At 43.7% G+C, this 14,656-nt stretch overlaps 1 protein-coding gene across 2 annotated transcripts in view; it reads right to left on the bottom strand.

Annotated features, from left to right (window-relative positions):
* The window catches only part of LOC124795224 (atrial natriuretic peptide receptor 1-like), a 1,189,640-nt gene that overhangs the window by 228,429 nt on the left and 946,555 nt on the right, over positions 1–14,656 (bottom strand). For both annotated transcript variants that reach the window (XM_047259145.1, XM_047259146.1), the window contains exon 11: positions 8,322–8,498. In XM_047259145.1, coding sequence (XP_047115101.1) covers positions 8,322–8,498 — 177 coding nt within the window. The remainder of the gene's footprint in view (positions 1–8,321; positions 8,499–14,656) is intronic.

The following is a 14,656-nucleotide window of genomic DNA, read 5'->3' as shown; positions in this document are numbered from 1 at the left end:
AGAAGAAGACGTATTGGGGAAAGAGATTTTTAGAGAAAAAAATTTAAAACTGGAAGGATTTCAATGCAGGGCGGAAGAGAAAAATGTCACGAAGTGGTCCGAAAACAGGTAAAAGAAATTTAGTGAAATGATGGAGGAATACTGGGAGAAAATCAAAGAACGATAAATGTTTAAGAATTGAAATTGGAATGTGGTATCTAGAAGACCTTAACGCAAGAAGAAGAAGACTGTCTGAAGTTCGATACTAGCCTTAAGTTATTATTGAAAGATTGACATAGCGTTACTAATTTGTGGCCACGTGCGACTGAGAACTATATGACGCTTATGGTCCAATTAACAGTACTGGCCGCTACAAAACTTGTGATCCCATTTTCGTTTTGAGAGCAGCGCATTGCTCGCCGGCCGCCATATCTCTGAGGCTGACGCAGTCTGAGTAACGAGGCAGCCACTCAGTCCCCAAGTTGGGAGGCCGCAGTGAGCGATGTCGTGGTCGGATCCACAGACTTGCCGCACTTTGCGCCGGACCTCTACAGTCCATCACAGCTGATGGGTCTGCTCTGCTCTTGTGTTCGCCCGCCCCCTATCTGTCTTGTGCTGTGCCGGACTCTGCAGCCTGTAGTGGTGGTAGTGGCGCTGCGTCAGTAAGCAGGGGTCGTGGGTTCGAGTGCTGCCTGGGCAACGGGTTGGCCTTTATATTTCTCGTTGGTGTGTGCCTACCAGAACGTTTTCGTAAAATGTTGTGTTCCAAATAAATGGGCTGTGTTTTGACTTGACATGTGCGTGCTCACAAAAGGTTAATAAGGCTTCAAAATATACTGATAATATTACATTTTTCCCAGCGTATAAAATGTCCAAATAATGTTTAGGAGTGTGGCTGGGTGATGTCTGCGACAAAAGCCGGTATTTGGACAGGTGCACACCGTGTCATTTTCAAGGCTCAAATGCGAGAGAGCACTGTGTAAGGCACACACACACACACACACACACACACACACACACACACACACAAAAACTGTAAACACTAGCGGCACTACACAACCAAATATGACCAACGTCAGAAGTTATCGATACTAAATATTAATAACACATAGGTGAGGGTAGCATGAACTTAAATCCTATGTTGTTTGACCGAAGAGAGAGAAAGAGAGAGAGAGAGAGAGAGAGAGAGAGAGAGAGAGAGAAGAGCGCAGGGAGCAGGATTTCATGCAGAAATTCTGTCATTTATAATGTAATCCCAACGTAGAATTTTAATGAGACTGGGTCCACAGACGTCGTGAAAATTTTGAATGACGTCATTCCGCTTTAGGGTGTTAAAATATTAATGACTGCGGTTTCAGTTTCGACATATAGGCATTTTCAAGCGTTGTGGGCTGTTGTAACCCACTCAGTAATATAAACCTCTGATTTGATGTAGCACAGTTCGTAGTAGCGTAAACGCAAGTACATTTCATACAGAATGCGAGCACAATTTAGAAAGTTGGCAAAATGCAGCAGAAGTGATAATTACTTAAGTCAAAATTTTCGTGTAACATTTTGATAGATGGATGACAAAAGCAGAGCTGTTATTTACAGAATGGTTAAAAAAGGTTCAAATGGCTCTGAGCACTATCGGACTTAATATCTGAGGTCATCACTCCCTTAGAACTAGTTAAACCTAACCAACGTAAGGACATCACTCACATCCATGCCCGATGCAGAATTCGAACCTGCGACCGTAGCGGTCGCGCGGTTCCAGACTGATGCACCTAGAACCGCTCGGCCACACCGGCCGGCCTACAGAGTGGTGTGTGTGTGTGTGTGTGTGTGTGTGTGTGTGTGTTACCTTTTGTCAGCAGCTCGTGGTCGTGCGGCAGCGTTCTCGCTTCCCGCGCCCGGGTTCCCGGGTTCAATTCCCGGCGGGGTCTGGTATTTTCTCTGCCTCATGATGACTGGGTGTTGTGTGCTGTCCTTAGGTTAGTTAGGTTTAAGTATTTCTAAGTTTTAGGGGACTGATGACCGTAGATTTTAAGTCCCATAGTGTTCAGAGCCATTTTTTGTGTTACCTTTCGTTGTCGCTATCGCACTCCATCTACACGCGCGTTACACGAAAATTTTGACTTAAATGTCTGTCATATCCACTGTCGTTCGTGTTATGCATGTAAACGCGTATAACTCAGACTAAAACATTTATTTGCGTGTACACTGATGGAATGTGTGTTCCAGAGTGGCGTGGCTCTATCTCATCGAGAGTGTTAAAAGTCCAACAATGCTTCAGAATGATCACTTGACCTAATTGCAATAGCATTAAATAATATTTTAATAGCCTGAAACGGAATGACGTGGTCTAAAAATTATCCAGATATCATATAATCAGGCTTTCACGGGCGGTGTTTACGTTATTACTAATGTATCTTTGAGGACGTTAGGCAGCGGTCCAAGGCATTATTCTCTGCCTAATGTTTCGTCTTCCATTGCCTGAGACATCATCTGACGCTTTGACGACCCAGAAAGCATTACATTCTCAAAGAAGCTCAACAAGCCCAACTGATTATACAGAGCAATTCAGTTGCCCCTACCGAAGTCGTCTTATGCAATCCGCAATAGTATATCAGGGCTTCAAAAACCACAAGCGAAATATACATATCCTCTCGCACACTACGTGTAAACTATGAGTGCTACAGAAAACGTGATGGGACTTTTCTGTAGGAAATTTAATGTGGTTAAATTTTGTACTGGCATACGCGTTCGTTGGACACCACGATTTTCAAGTTATTCAAGAAATACCTACATTCGTCACTCGCGAGTCTGGATTTATGGTATGTTTTTAGAGGGGTCCCTCCTACCATTGCATAAAAATTTTCGACTACACAAAATGTTCCCGATATTGTACCTTCTTTGATCTCCGTTGATTAGGCTGATGCGCCACCAATATAACTGGATATTTCATTAACACTATTAATTTAAACGTGCCAAAGTGGATAATGAAATAAACGGTTTTCGCAGGCGTTGTGCTAAAACTAATTATTTCCACAATTCAATCCGATCTTGACCTTTACTAGCACAGTAGTTTCGTATAACAGAAGGATGTAATTGTTTATTTTATGCCGTTAAAATTCCCAAAACTGTTGGGTAAGATTTACTCAAACTTCTGGTTTTCAACTTGTAAGTGCTCGATTAAGCCTGTGGTTTTATAATGCCAGTTAATGAAGACCAAAAAAGGTCGAATATGGGAAATAATTCGTGCAGTCGCAAATTTTTGTAAAATTTTTGGAGGGTCTGTCATGAACAATATACTTGAAATACTGACCGGTGGGGACTGAACTAGGGGTGGGGGTTCTTTTGATGGTCACCTTTTCACGTTTTTCTTAAATAACTCGAAGACTACGGTAGGGGCATCTGATTCACCATGTATGTACCCACGAAGCGGTCGGATCTTGACGTCACTGAACCCCTGCCTAAGGTCACGGAATTGGACGAACGTATGTTATAGAGCTTGTAGTGGGTAAGAGTTGACGCTACTTGTTTTATTTAGCACTAAGGCAGACAACTTGTTCACTTTTGGATCCTTCTTAGTTTAGGTTAGAGTTTTGTTTGTGCTTTTGAATTTCTAAGGCCTGTGTGCAGATCCCAGCATAGTTCACGGTCAGATATTGCTACCGCCACAGTTGATGGTTCTCTGGTCCCAACGAATGATCTGATACTGTTGATTTAGCGACAATTGGTCTTGTGTTCCTTAAGGTGGGTGCTAGTGGTTCTTCTTGTATTTCCTATGTACCGGGTGATCAAAAAGTCAGTCCAAATTTGAAAACTTAATAAACCACGGAATAATGTAGATAGAGACGTAAAAATTGACACACATGCTTGGAATGACACGGGGTTTTATTAGAACCCCAAAAATAAGTATTGCTAGACGCGTGAAAGATCTCTTGCGCGCGTCGTTTGGTGATGATCGTGTGCTCAGCCGCCACTTTCGTCATGCTTGGCCTTCCAGGTCCCCAGACCTCAGTGCGTGCGATTATTGGCTTTGAGGTTACCTTAAGTCGCAAGTGTATCGTGATCGACCGACATATCTAGGGATCCGGAAAGATAACATCCGACGCCAATGCCTCACCATAACTCCGGACATGCTTTACAGTGCTGTTCACAACATTATTCCTCGACCACAGCTATTGTTGAGGAATGATGGTGGACATATTCAGCATTTCCTGTAAAGAACATCATCTTTGCTTTGTCTTACTTTGTTATGCTAATTATTGCTATTCTGATCAGATGTCAGACATTTTTTGAACTTTTGTAATTTTTTGGTTCTAATAAAACCCCACGTCATTCCAACCATGTCTGTCAATTTGTACCTCTCTATCTACATTATTCCGTGATTTATTCAGTTTTCAATTTTATACTGACTTTTTGATCACCCGGTGTATCTGATAGCAGGTGCAAGGGATTTTATGTAGTGCTGCTGTGGCATGTCGCTGGGATAGGGCCTTTGCAGTGTTCAAATATTCGTGGAACTTTTCCCCTTTGTTTATACGCTGTATCAATTCCGTGTCATTTTCAGTAGAAGATCTAGACATTTTAAGGAGCAGTGCCCTATTTATCTCTATGTCAGAGTAGTCGGTTAATCTGAAGGCAGTTCTTAAAGGATGGACCTTATCCTGCAAGTACTATGGTTCACAGATTCTTGTAGCTCGGTCCACCATTGATCTAATAACTCATTTTTTTCTGCTTCGGATGGTGACTGGACTTTCTGTTAAGATATCTGTCCCTGTGAGTGGGCTTTCTGTGGACTTAATGCCATGAAGTTCCGGCAAGTTTTATATGTTCCTGTACATCCAAGATAATGATTGACTTTCTTTCTCTTTTTCATTCAGAAAATACGGAAATTCTGAGAGTTCGTTTTCTCTATGGAGCATTATAACGAAAGGATCAAATGGTTCAAAGGCTCTAAGCACTATTAGACTTAACATCTGAGGTCATCAGTCCCCTAGACTTAGTATTACTTAAACCTAACTAACCTAAGGGCATCACACACACCCATGTCCGAGGTAGGTGTCGAACCTGCGATCGTATCAGCCGCGTGATTCCGGACTGAAGTGCCTAGAACCGCTCGGCCACACCGGCCGACACGAAAGGCTCATCCACGTACCCGAAACTAACATCACGATATCTTCTTCGCCGTCCGAAGGGTGCTTTTATACGACTGGAATACTCTGTGTGTCAAACGCTTGGAACACGATGTTATAACCATTACACGTCTTCCACTACGGACTGCTGAAACTCTACTAACCGGCCTCATATTACGGTGGCTCGTATTTTACTCGACTTCTTGTCACAGTGTAACCGCCATAGTGTCGCCATGGAACGACATTCAGTTCGTCCGAAAAATCGTCGTGACATTACGGTCGCTTTTTGTGGGTAACACAAACGAAATGAAAGGTTGAAACTCGCGTTACATTGGACAGTATCGCAAGAACTCTCTGCAGCATGACGTTCAACGTTGTGTGCGCGCGCCGTTGACACAACACAACGAACAGCGTAACAGTAGCGTATCAGGCCACGTAGGTCAAGGTGTGAACGGCATAGAGGAAAGTTCAGTCTTTTCTGCGGCTTACTAAATTCTAATCTGTGAACAGTATCCGACGCGGATATCTCGCGTGAACAACGAAGAGCAACCAAACAGAAATAACATTAATTGGTGGGACAAGCAGTTAAAATATACCGGCACTTTCTGGGAAACCTTCGTTTAGTGACGAGTCTGTGGAAGTTGTACGGGACAGCTACCTAAGAAGCTCCAAAAATCGGTGAGTGCGTGTGGTCGAGGATAAGGCGTAAGAAAGGATTTCATAAGGTTTTAAAGAAATAGCTTCGTTTTCGGATTACAAAGTGCAGTTTTTGCACTGTGTCAAACCGACCGACAGACCCAAGCGAGTCGAGTTTGCTAATGGTATGCTTAATGAGATCGATTATGATCGACGGTATGTGAAGAGGATTGTTTTTAGCGACGAGGCTGCATTTCACATCTGTGGTCATGTTCATCGTTATAACGTCAGAATATGGGCTTCTGAAAATCCTCGTGCCTACACTGAATAGGTATATAACATCCCTAAGGTGAGAGTGTGGTCTGCCCTGATGCATGATAAAGATGAAAGCCCATTTTTCTTCGCGGAGCAGACTGTGATGTCAAACAACTAACTTGACACATTGTAGTTGTATGCAGTCCCACAATTTCCTGAAGTTGTCATCTTTCTACAAGACGGCGCTCCTCTACACTACGCCAACAACGTTTACTAGTTCCTGGATGCAAAATTTCCCCTTCGATGAATAGGAAGCGCTGATTCTAAGTCAAGGTCAGCACAATCCTCAGACCTAGGGCCATTACACTTTTACTTTTGGAGTTATGTAAAACAACGCATTTGCAGTGAGCGTATCAACGACAGTAATTATTTAAAACAGAGAATCACATATGCTATTCACTCTGTTATATCAGATCCCACTAGACGTGCGAGGGAAGAAGTACACTATTGGCCATTAAAATTGCTACACGAAGAAGAAATGCAGGTGATAAACGTGTATTTATTGGACAAATATATTACATTAGAAGTGACATGTGATTGCATTTTCACGCAATTTGGGTGCATAGATCCTGAGAACTCAGTACCCAGAACAACCAACTCTGGCCGTAATAACGGCCTTGACACGCCTGGGCATTGAGTCAAACAGAGCTTGGATATCGTGTACAGGTACACATACCCATGCAGCTTCAACACGATACCACAGTTCATCAAGAGTAGTGACTGACGTATTGTGACGAGTCAGTTTTTCGGTCATCATTGACCAGACGTTTTCAGTTGGTGAGAGATCTGGAGAATGTGCTGGCCAGGGAGGCAGTCGAACATTTTGTGTATCCAGAAAGGCCCATACAGGACCTGCAACATGCGGTCGTGTATTAGCCTGCTGATATGTAGAGCCACGGGTAGTAACACATCTGAAATGTAACGTCCAGTGTTCAAAGTGTCGTCAATGCGAACAAGAGGTACCGAGACGTGTAACCAATGGCACTCCCTACCATCACGCCGGGTGGTACGCCAGTATGGCGATGACGAATACACTCTTCCAATGTGCATTCACCGCGATGACGCCAAGCATGGATGCGACCATCATGATGCTGTAAATAGATCCTAGATTCATCCGGAAAAATGACGTTTTGACATTCGTGCACCTAGGTTCGTTGTTGAATACACCATCGCAGGCGCTCCTGTCTGTGATGTAGCGTCAACGGTAACCGCAGCCATGGTCTCCGAGCTGATAGTGCATGCTGCTGCAAACGTTGTCGAACTGTTCGTGCAGATGGTTGCTGCCTTGCAAACGTCCCCATCTGTTGACTCAGGGATCGAGACGTGGCTGCACGATCCGTTACAGCCATGCGGATAAGATGCCTGCCATCTCGACTGCTAGTGATACGAGGCCATTGGGATCCAGCACGGCGTTCCATATTACCCTCCTGAACCCACCGATTCCATATTCTACAAACAGTCATTGGATCTCGACCAACGCGAACAGCAATGTCGCGATACGATAAACCGCAACCGCAATAGGCTGCAATCCGATTTTTATCAAAGTCGGAAACGTGATGGTACGCATTTCTCCTCCTTGCACGAGGCATCAGAACATAGTTTCACCAGGCAACGCCGGTCAACTGCTGTTTGTGTTAGAGAAATCGGTTGGAAACTCTCCTCATGTCAGTACGTTGTAGGTGTCGCCACCGGCGCCAACCTTGTGTGAATGCTCTTAAAAGCTAATCATTTGCGTATCACAGCATCTTCTTCCTGTCACGTCATCTTCGTGGTGTAGCAATTTTAATGGCTAGTTGTGTACTTTCACGAAACTCTGTCCCCCACATCCCTCATTCTCTACTACAGAAGGTAGTGCACCCACCTTAATAGAAAAACAGCCCACTATACCTCTGTTGCAGCCTCCTATAATGCTCATGCTACGGTATAACTTGCACGATTTCAAGGCTCCGTATAGCTTCCCAAGAAGCTATGTAGGGCAACAAATGGAAGCCACACCGAATTGCGCTGCGCAGGTATGGACCCTTCGAGAGTTTCTCTTCCGTTTCCAACTTGTTTCACATTTCTGTCTTGTTTCATTGCTTTTCTGTGATAGATTAAAACTGCACCACGGTTTAATGGACGCACTGTATTTCTGTGAATCACCAAGACATAGCAACTTGACGACTTCAGCCTAGCTATCCATTTCGAATGAGTGTCTGGTTCGCCGACATACAGACCTTATAACGACATACAGACTTGCTACCTTATCACGTGTGGTCAGTTACTCACCTTGACAATGTCGTGCATGAGGCTGTAGCGGAACATCCAGTCGAGCTGTATCTGCTCGTTCTCCAGGATGTCCTGCAGGCTGCCCTTGGGGCAGTACTCGGTGAGCAGGTAGCAGTTGGGCGGGTCCACGCAGGAGCCCAGGAAGCGCACCAGGTGGTCGTGGTGCAGGTCCTTCATCTGCAGCAGGCAGCAACCACGTCGTATGAGAACACATGTAACGTGAAACGGAGACAGGAGCAAACAAGTCCATTTGCCGCCTGTCTCAGGGAAGCGACAAAAATTGTTCAACATATAGTTCATTACTTTGCAGAATTTCGAATAGAAACTCGTCGCTTGGCGATGTCACAATACTTAAAGTGGATAAATGATAGAGACATTTGTGATTGGAGGGAGAAGATACATTGTGCCAAATGAAAATTTTGTCCCTAAATGGCATCAGATTATTATGCTCTCATATGAACCTAAACGTGCTTCATGCCACAGCCATTATAACAATATGTGTCATAACAAACAAATAAAGTAAATAGTATTTCTCCGTGTAATACAATATTACTTGTAGAATAAAACGAAAGCGCACCACATGTAATATCTCTAGTGGGTGGTCCATTGATAGTGACCGGACCAAATATATCACGAAATACGCATCAAACGAAAAAACTACAAAGAACGAAACTCGTCTAGCTTGAATGGGGAAACCAGATGGCGCTTTGGTTGGCCCCCTAGATGGTGTTGCCATATGTCAAACGGATATGAGCTGCCTTTTTTAAACGGTAACCGCCATTTTTATCACATATTCGTGTTGTACATAAAGAAACATGAACGTTTTAGTTGGACCAATTTTTTCGCTTTGTGATAGATGGCGCTGTAATAGTAACAAACATGTAAGTACGTGGTATCACGTAATATTCCGCCTGTGCGGACGGTATTTGCTTCGTGATACATTACCCGTGTTAAAATAGACCGTTTGCCAATGGCGGGAAAGGTCGATGTCGTGTTGATGTATGGCTGTTGTGATCAAAATGTCCAACGAGTGTGTGCTATGTATGCTGCCCGGTATCCTGGACGACATCATCCAAGTGTCCGGACCGTTCGCCGGATAGTTACGTTATTTAAGGAAGTGTTCAGCCACTTGTGTAACCTCAACCACGGTCTGCAACAAATGATGAGGCCCAAGTAGGTGTTTTAGCTGCGTTGGACGCGTTCTATTTAGCGAAGAAGCGTCATTCACCAACAGCGGTAACGTAAATCGGCATAATATGCACTATTGGGCAACGGAAAATCCACTGAATAGTATATTTCATGACAGGTGGATTGGTCGTCGAAGCACCACACCATGGCCCGCAAGTTCACCGGATTTAATGTCCACGGATTATTCTGTGGGGAAGCTGAAGGATATTTGCTATCGTGATCCGCCGACAACGCTTGACATGTGTCAGCGCACTGTCAATGCGTGTGCGAACATTACGGAAGGCCAACTATTAGCTGTTGAGAGGAATGTCGTTACACGTATTGCCAAATTCATTGACGTTGACGGACATCATTTTGAGCAATTATTGCAATAATGTGGTATTTACAGGTATTCACGCTGTAACAGCATGTGTTCTCAGAAATGATAAGTTCACAAAGGTACATGTATGACATTGGAACAACCGAAATAAAATTTTCAATCGTACCTACGTTCTGTATTTTAATTTAAAAAGCCTACCTGTTACCAACTGTTCTTCTAAAACTGTGAGCCATATGTTTGTGACTATTACAGCACCATCTATCACAAAGCGAAAAAAGTGGTCCAATTAAAACATTCGTATTTCTTTACGTACTACACGAATATGTAATACAAAATGGGGGTTCCTATTTTTAAAAAAGCGCAGTTGATATCCATTTGACCTATGGGAGCGCCATATAGCTGGTCAACCATCTGCTTTCCCCATTAAAGCTAGACAAGTTTCGTTCTTTGGAGTTTTTTCGTTTGACACTTATTTCGTGAGATATTTGGCCCGGTCACGCTCAATGAACCACCCTGTATACAGTGTATCTCGCCGATTGACATGTACACTTGTATCATGACTAGCGCTGTTTAATAAGACAGCTTAACTTAAATAACTATCTCCTACCGTCACGTGGCGTTAACATTCACCCGTAGGGCTTCTCACGTTAACATTCATACCGACGTAAATTTTTTTCCTAGTATTAACTGCAGTCATTTCATAAAATAAGCTGTAATGTAATGAGGTGTTCAATAAGTAATACAACACTTTTTTTTCTGAAAGCAGGCTGGTTTTATTAGGATTCCAATACACCATATTAGCCGGCCGGTGTGGCCGTGCGGTTCTAAGCGCTTCAGTTTGGAACCGCGTGACCGCTACGGTCGCAGGTTCGAATCCTGCCTCGGGCATGGATGTGTGTGATGTCCTTAGGTTAGTTAGGTTTAAGTAGTTCTAAGTTCTAGGGGACTGATGACCTCAGAAGTTAAGTCCCATAGTGCTCAGAGCCATTTGAACCATTTTGAACACCATATTATTCCCCACCCTTTGACAACAGCACCTTATTTTTCAACATTGCCTCCGCCTTATGCCACCTTACTGGGAAGTCCTATTTGCCCACATGGTACTACACCACTGGTCGAAATCGGAGCCAATCTCCTGCTGCAACAGTAACCTCCTCATCATGCAGGTCTGTTTCTCTTGTAGCGCATCCTTCACTGGACCAAGCTCGTTGCTCTTTATGGTCCTCTGCGAGGTATCGATAAACCCTGAAAGCGCACACCTTCCGGAAAAGTGTATCAGCACTATCAAAAGAGACGTCCAGTTGTGCATCGATCCCTTCGCATGAGAGTTGGAAATTGGAAATTTGTGGTAAGGACTATGGGGCCGAACTGCTGAGGTCATCGGTTCCTAGGCTTACGCAATACTTAATCTAACTTAAACTCACTTACACTAAGGACAACATGCACCCATGTCAGTGGGAGGACTCGAACCTCAGAAGGGGGGAGCGGCGAGAACCGTGGCAAGACGCGACAGAGTGTCCGGCCGTTTCATCTCTACAAGAGTCAGAACTGTGTGCGGCCAGTTGGCAAGCGGGAGATCCGATATGTCTGCGCGACCTTGTTGCGATGATGGCAGGTGCCTCTCCCAACGACTCACCTTACTATTGTTCCCTGACAATCTCCGTAGACATTCTGCATGCGCCTATGCATATCTGTGCTACTCTGGTTTTCCGCCAAAAGAAACTCGATGACAGCTATCTGATTGGAACGCACCTCTGGCCGGCCGCGGTGGTCTAGCGGTTCTAGGCGCGCAGTCCGGAACCGCGTGACTGCTACGGCCGCAGGTTCGAATCCTGCCTCGGGCATGGATGTGTGTGATGTCCTTAGGTTAGTTAGGTTTAAGTAGTTCTAAGTTCTCGGGGACTGATGACCACAGATGTTAAGTCCCATAGTGCTCAGAGCCATTTGAACCATTTTTGAACGCACCTCTGTTACAGACGCCTCTTTGAAGTCTACTTAGAGCGCCGCCATCTATCAGAACTTCATAAAACAATAGAGACTGAAGAGGAAATATTTCACAATGTCCCATAACAAATGCCGCACTTTTTCAACTGGAACTAGCCGAGAAGAAAAGCGTTGTATTGCTCATTGAACGCCGCTCGTACGTGTATACGTGTAGAATAAAGGAACACATACCACATTTAAAATCCTGATACAGTGTATCTTGTCAGCCCTTATGTACACTTGTAACAAAAACTAACGCCATTTAGCGAAGCAGCATACATTAAATAACAAATTAACAGTGTGGTTGTTATATGGCGTTAAGTGCAAATGGGCTTGTTACATAAAAATTCAGATGAACGTCTACATTTTTTTCGTACTATAAGCATAGCCATTTCATAAAATGATCTGTAAAATAATAGAATGAATAAAGGTGGCAATGAAAAGAATGTTACAATGCCTTGAAAGTATAAAGGGCAGAAATTAACGTAACTTTTCGCTCTACTGTACACTGTGTGAAATCTACATTTCAACCCCGTTTACATTTTGTAAAATGAGAATGCGAAACATTATGACATTCTTATAAAAATACGTGGCAAGAAAGTCAAAATACAAAAATTTTAGCACTGTAGACTTTGATCTCGCCGCCATCTCCCGGCTGTTGTGTTTACTTCTAGTGTTGACACAGTCTCCTCGAATCAGCCCAACCCACTCGCTGCGCGTGATTTCCCTAAATCTCTTCAGGCAAATGCCGGGATGGTTCCTTTTAAAAGGGCACGGCCGACTTCCTTCCCTAATCCGATGAGACCGATGACCTCGCAGTTTGGTCTCCTCCCCCAACACAACCCAACCCACTCGCTGCTTAGCTGCACGAGCAAGTCTTGGAAGATGTCACAGTACCGGTTTAATCCGAAATTATTTTGTTCCTTCAGCAGGCGATGTGGTTCTCTATTCCCGTCAACAAAAATTTCCAATTCTTCTAGTACATTTAATGTGTGGCTTTTAGGTGCCCAGTTACATAGACATAACTCTCTACATAATACTAGGAAATAGGTTGTGAGCGTTGACCTGACTTCAGCATGACAAGGCTGCCTCACTAAACAGCACCAGTTTGCGACGTTAATGTACAAGGAAACAGCTCAGATACAGTACCTCAACATATGACATGTGGTATATTTTTGTTTTATTCTATACAGGGTGTCCCAGGAGGAGTGTTCAATATTCTGGGATATGACGGGAAAGATTATTCGAAGGAAGAGACTTCATGCAAACATTATGTCCTACCCCAAATGATATCGGAGGTAGGATAGATTTAATGTACATTGTTATTTAATTTCTGTATTATTCAATACGTTGTCAGATTTACTCATGTGCAACAATTGGTGAACATTACAACATGCACTGTACAAAGTATCAATTGAAAAACACGTATAATAACACATTCACCTCTGAGTATTATCGTAGACGCCATATCAGAACTATTGGACAGTGTTTGAGTATCCCACCTTGAACTTCAGTGCACTTGTACACTCTTGTGAGAACATGCTGTTATATGTGTCTGAGAGGCTCTGCACGTTCTCCAATAAGGGCAGCAGACACCATGATGTGACCAAGAAATTCGTCTCGCGTGTTCACCTACCGTTTGTGCACCTGACACTTCATCCAACGCCGTAAATAAAAATTTAATAGCGTAAGGTTTGGCGATCTTAGCAGGTAGGTAATTGCACTACCACGGTCGTTCAGCAATTAGGGTAAATGCGGTTGAGGTGTCCCCACACACGTCTGGGAAAATGTGGACGGCCTCCATCATGCTGTAAGTACACTGCAGGCCGCGTGCAAAGGAACGTTCTAAAGGTGGCCAGCAAACGAATTTTCCAAAAAATGTTAGTAGTTCTGTCCCTTCATACGTTTTTCTAAAATGACAGGATCTGTCTACATATTACCGAAGTGTCGCTTCAAACGTTGATGGAAAAATAAACTTGGAAATAGGTTTCCACTGTAACGAGAGGGTTTTCCTGCGACCGTCGATGATTATTATGTGTCTTATTGATATCATCCCGTGTAAACCCGTCTTTATGCCGTCTTTATGAGTGAATAGTATTAATGGAATCAAATGAAGATTGTCATTTAACCAGTGATAAAATTCAAGTCTTGTGCCATTGTCGAAAATGTGAAGATTGTGGAAACGTTGGATAAGAAATGCGTACAAGTGATCCTCATATAATGTTTATGGGACATCGACACCTGCAGAAAGTTGTTGTGTGCTGGTAGCAGAACTACACTGAACGATTTCAAAAATGTGTTCCTGTAGCTACAAATTCAGAAGAAAAGCGGGAACTTGGAAGAACGCTGTTTCACGCAGTGTGTTGAAAACACTGACAAACACTGTACTATCAGGCATTCGACTTGTTGAGAATCGTCAACGGTATTATTCGACAGCGGCAGGAGCACTACCATCGCAGAAGCCGGAAATATAGACCATATGTGCATACTCTGATCAGACGGAACTTTATGACAACCTAACTATTAACCAGTATGTCCACTTTGCACGGATAACAGTGGCGACGCGTCGTAGCATGGAAGCAATGATACCTTGGTAGGTCGCTGAAGGAAGCTGGAACCATACCTGCATACACAAGTCACCTAATTCCCGTAAATTCCGGCGAAAGGGGCGATGAACTCTTTCACCACGTCCAATCACATCCCAGATGTGCTCGATCTTATACAGATCTGACGAGTTGGAGGACCAGCAGATCAATTGGAACCATTCCATCACACTCCTAGCCTTGTGACATGGCGCATTATCTTGTTGAAAAATGCCACTACCGTCGGGGAACATGATCGACAT

The sequence above is a fragment of the Schistocerca piceifrons genome, chromosome 4, assembly GCF_021461385.2.
Source record: "Schistocerca piceifrons isolate TAMUIC-IGC-003096 chromosome 4, iqSchPice1.1, whole genome shotgun sequence".
Classification (NCBI taxonomy): Eukaryota; Metazoa; Arthropoda; class Insecta; order Orthoptera; family Acrididae; genus Schistocerca; species Schistocerca piceifrons.
This window is presented reverse-complemented; position numbering and strand designations above follow the sequence as displayed.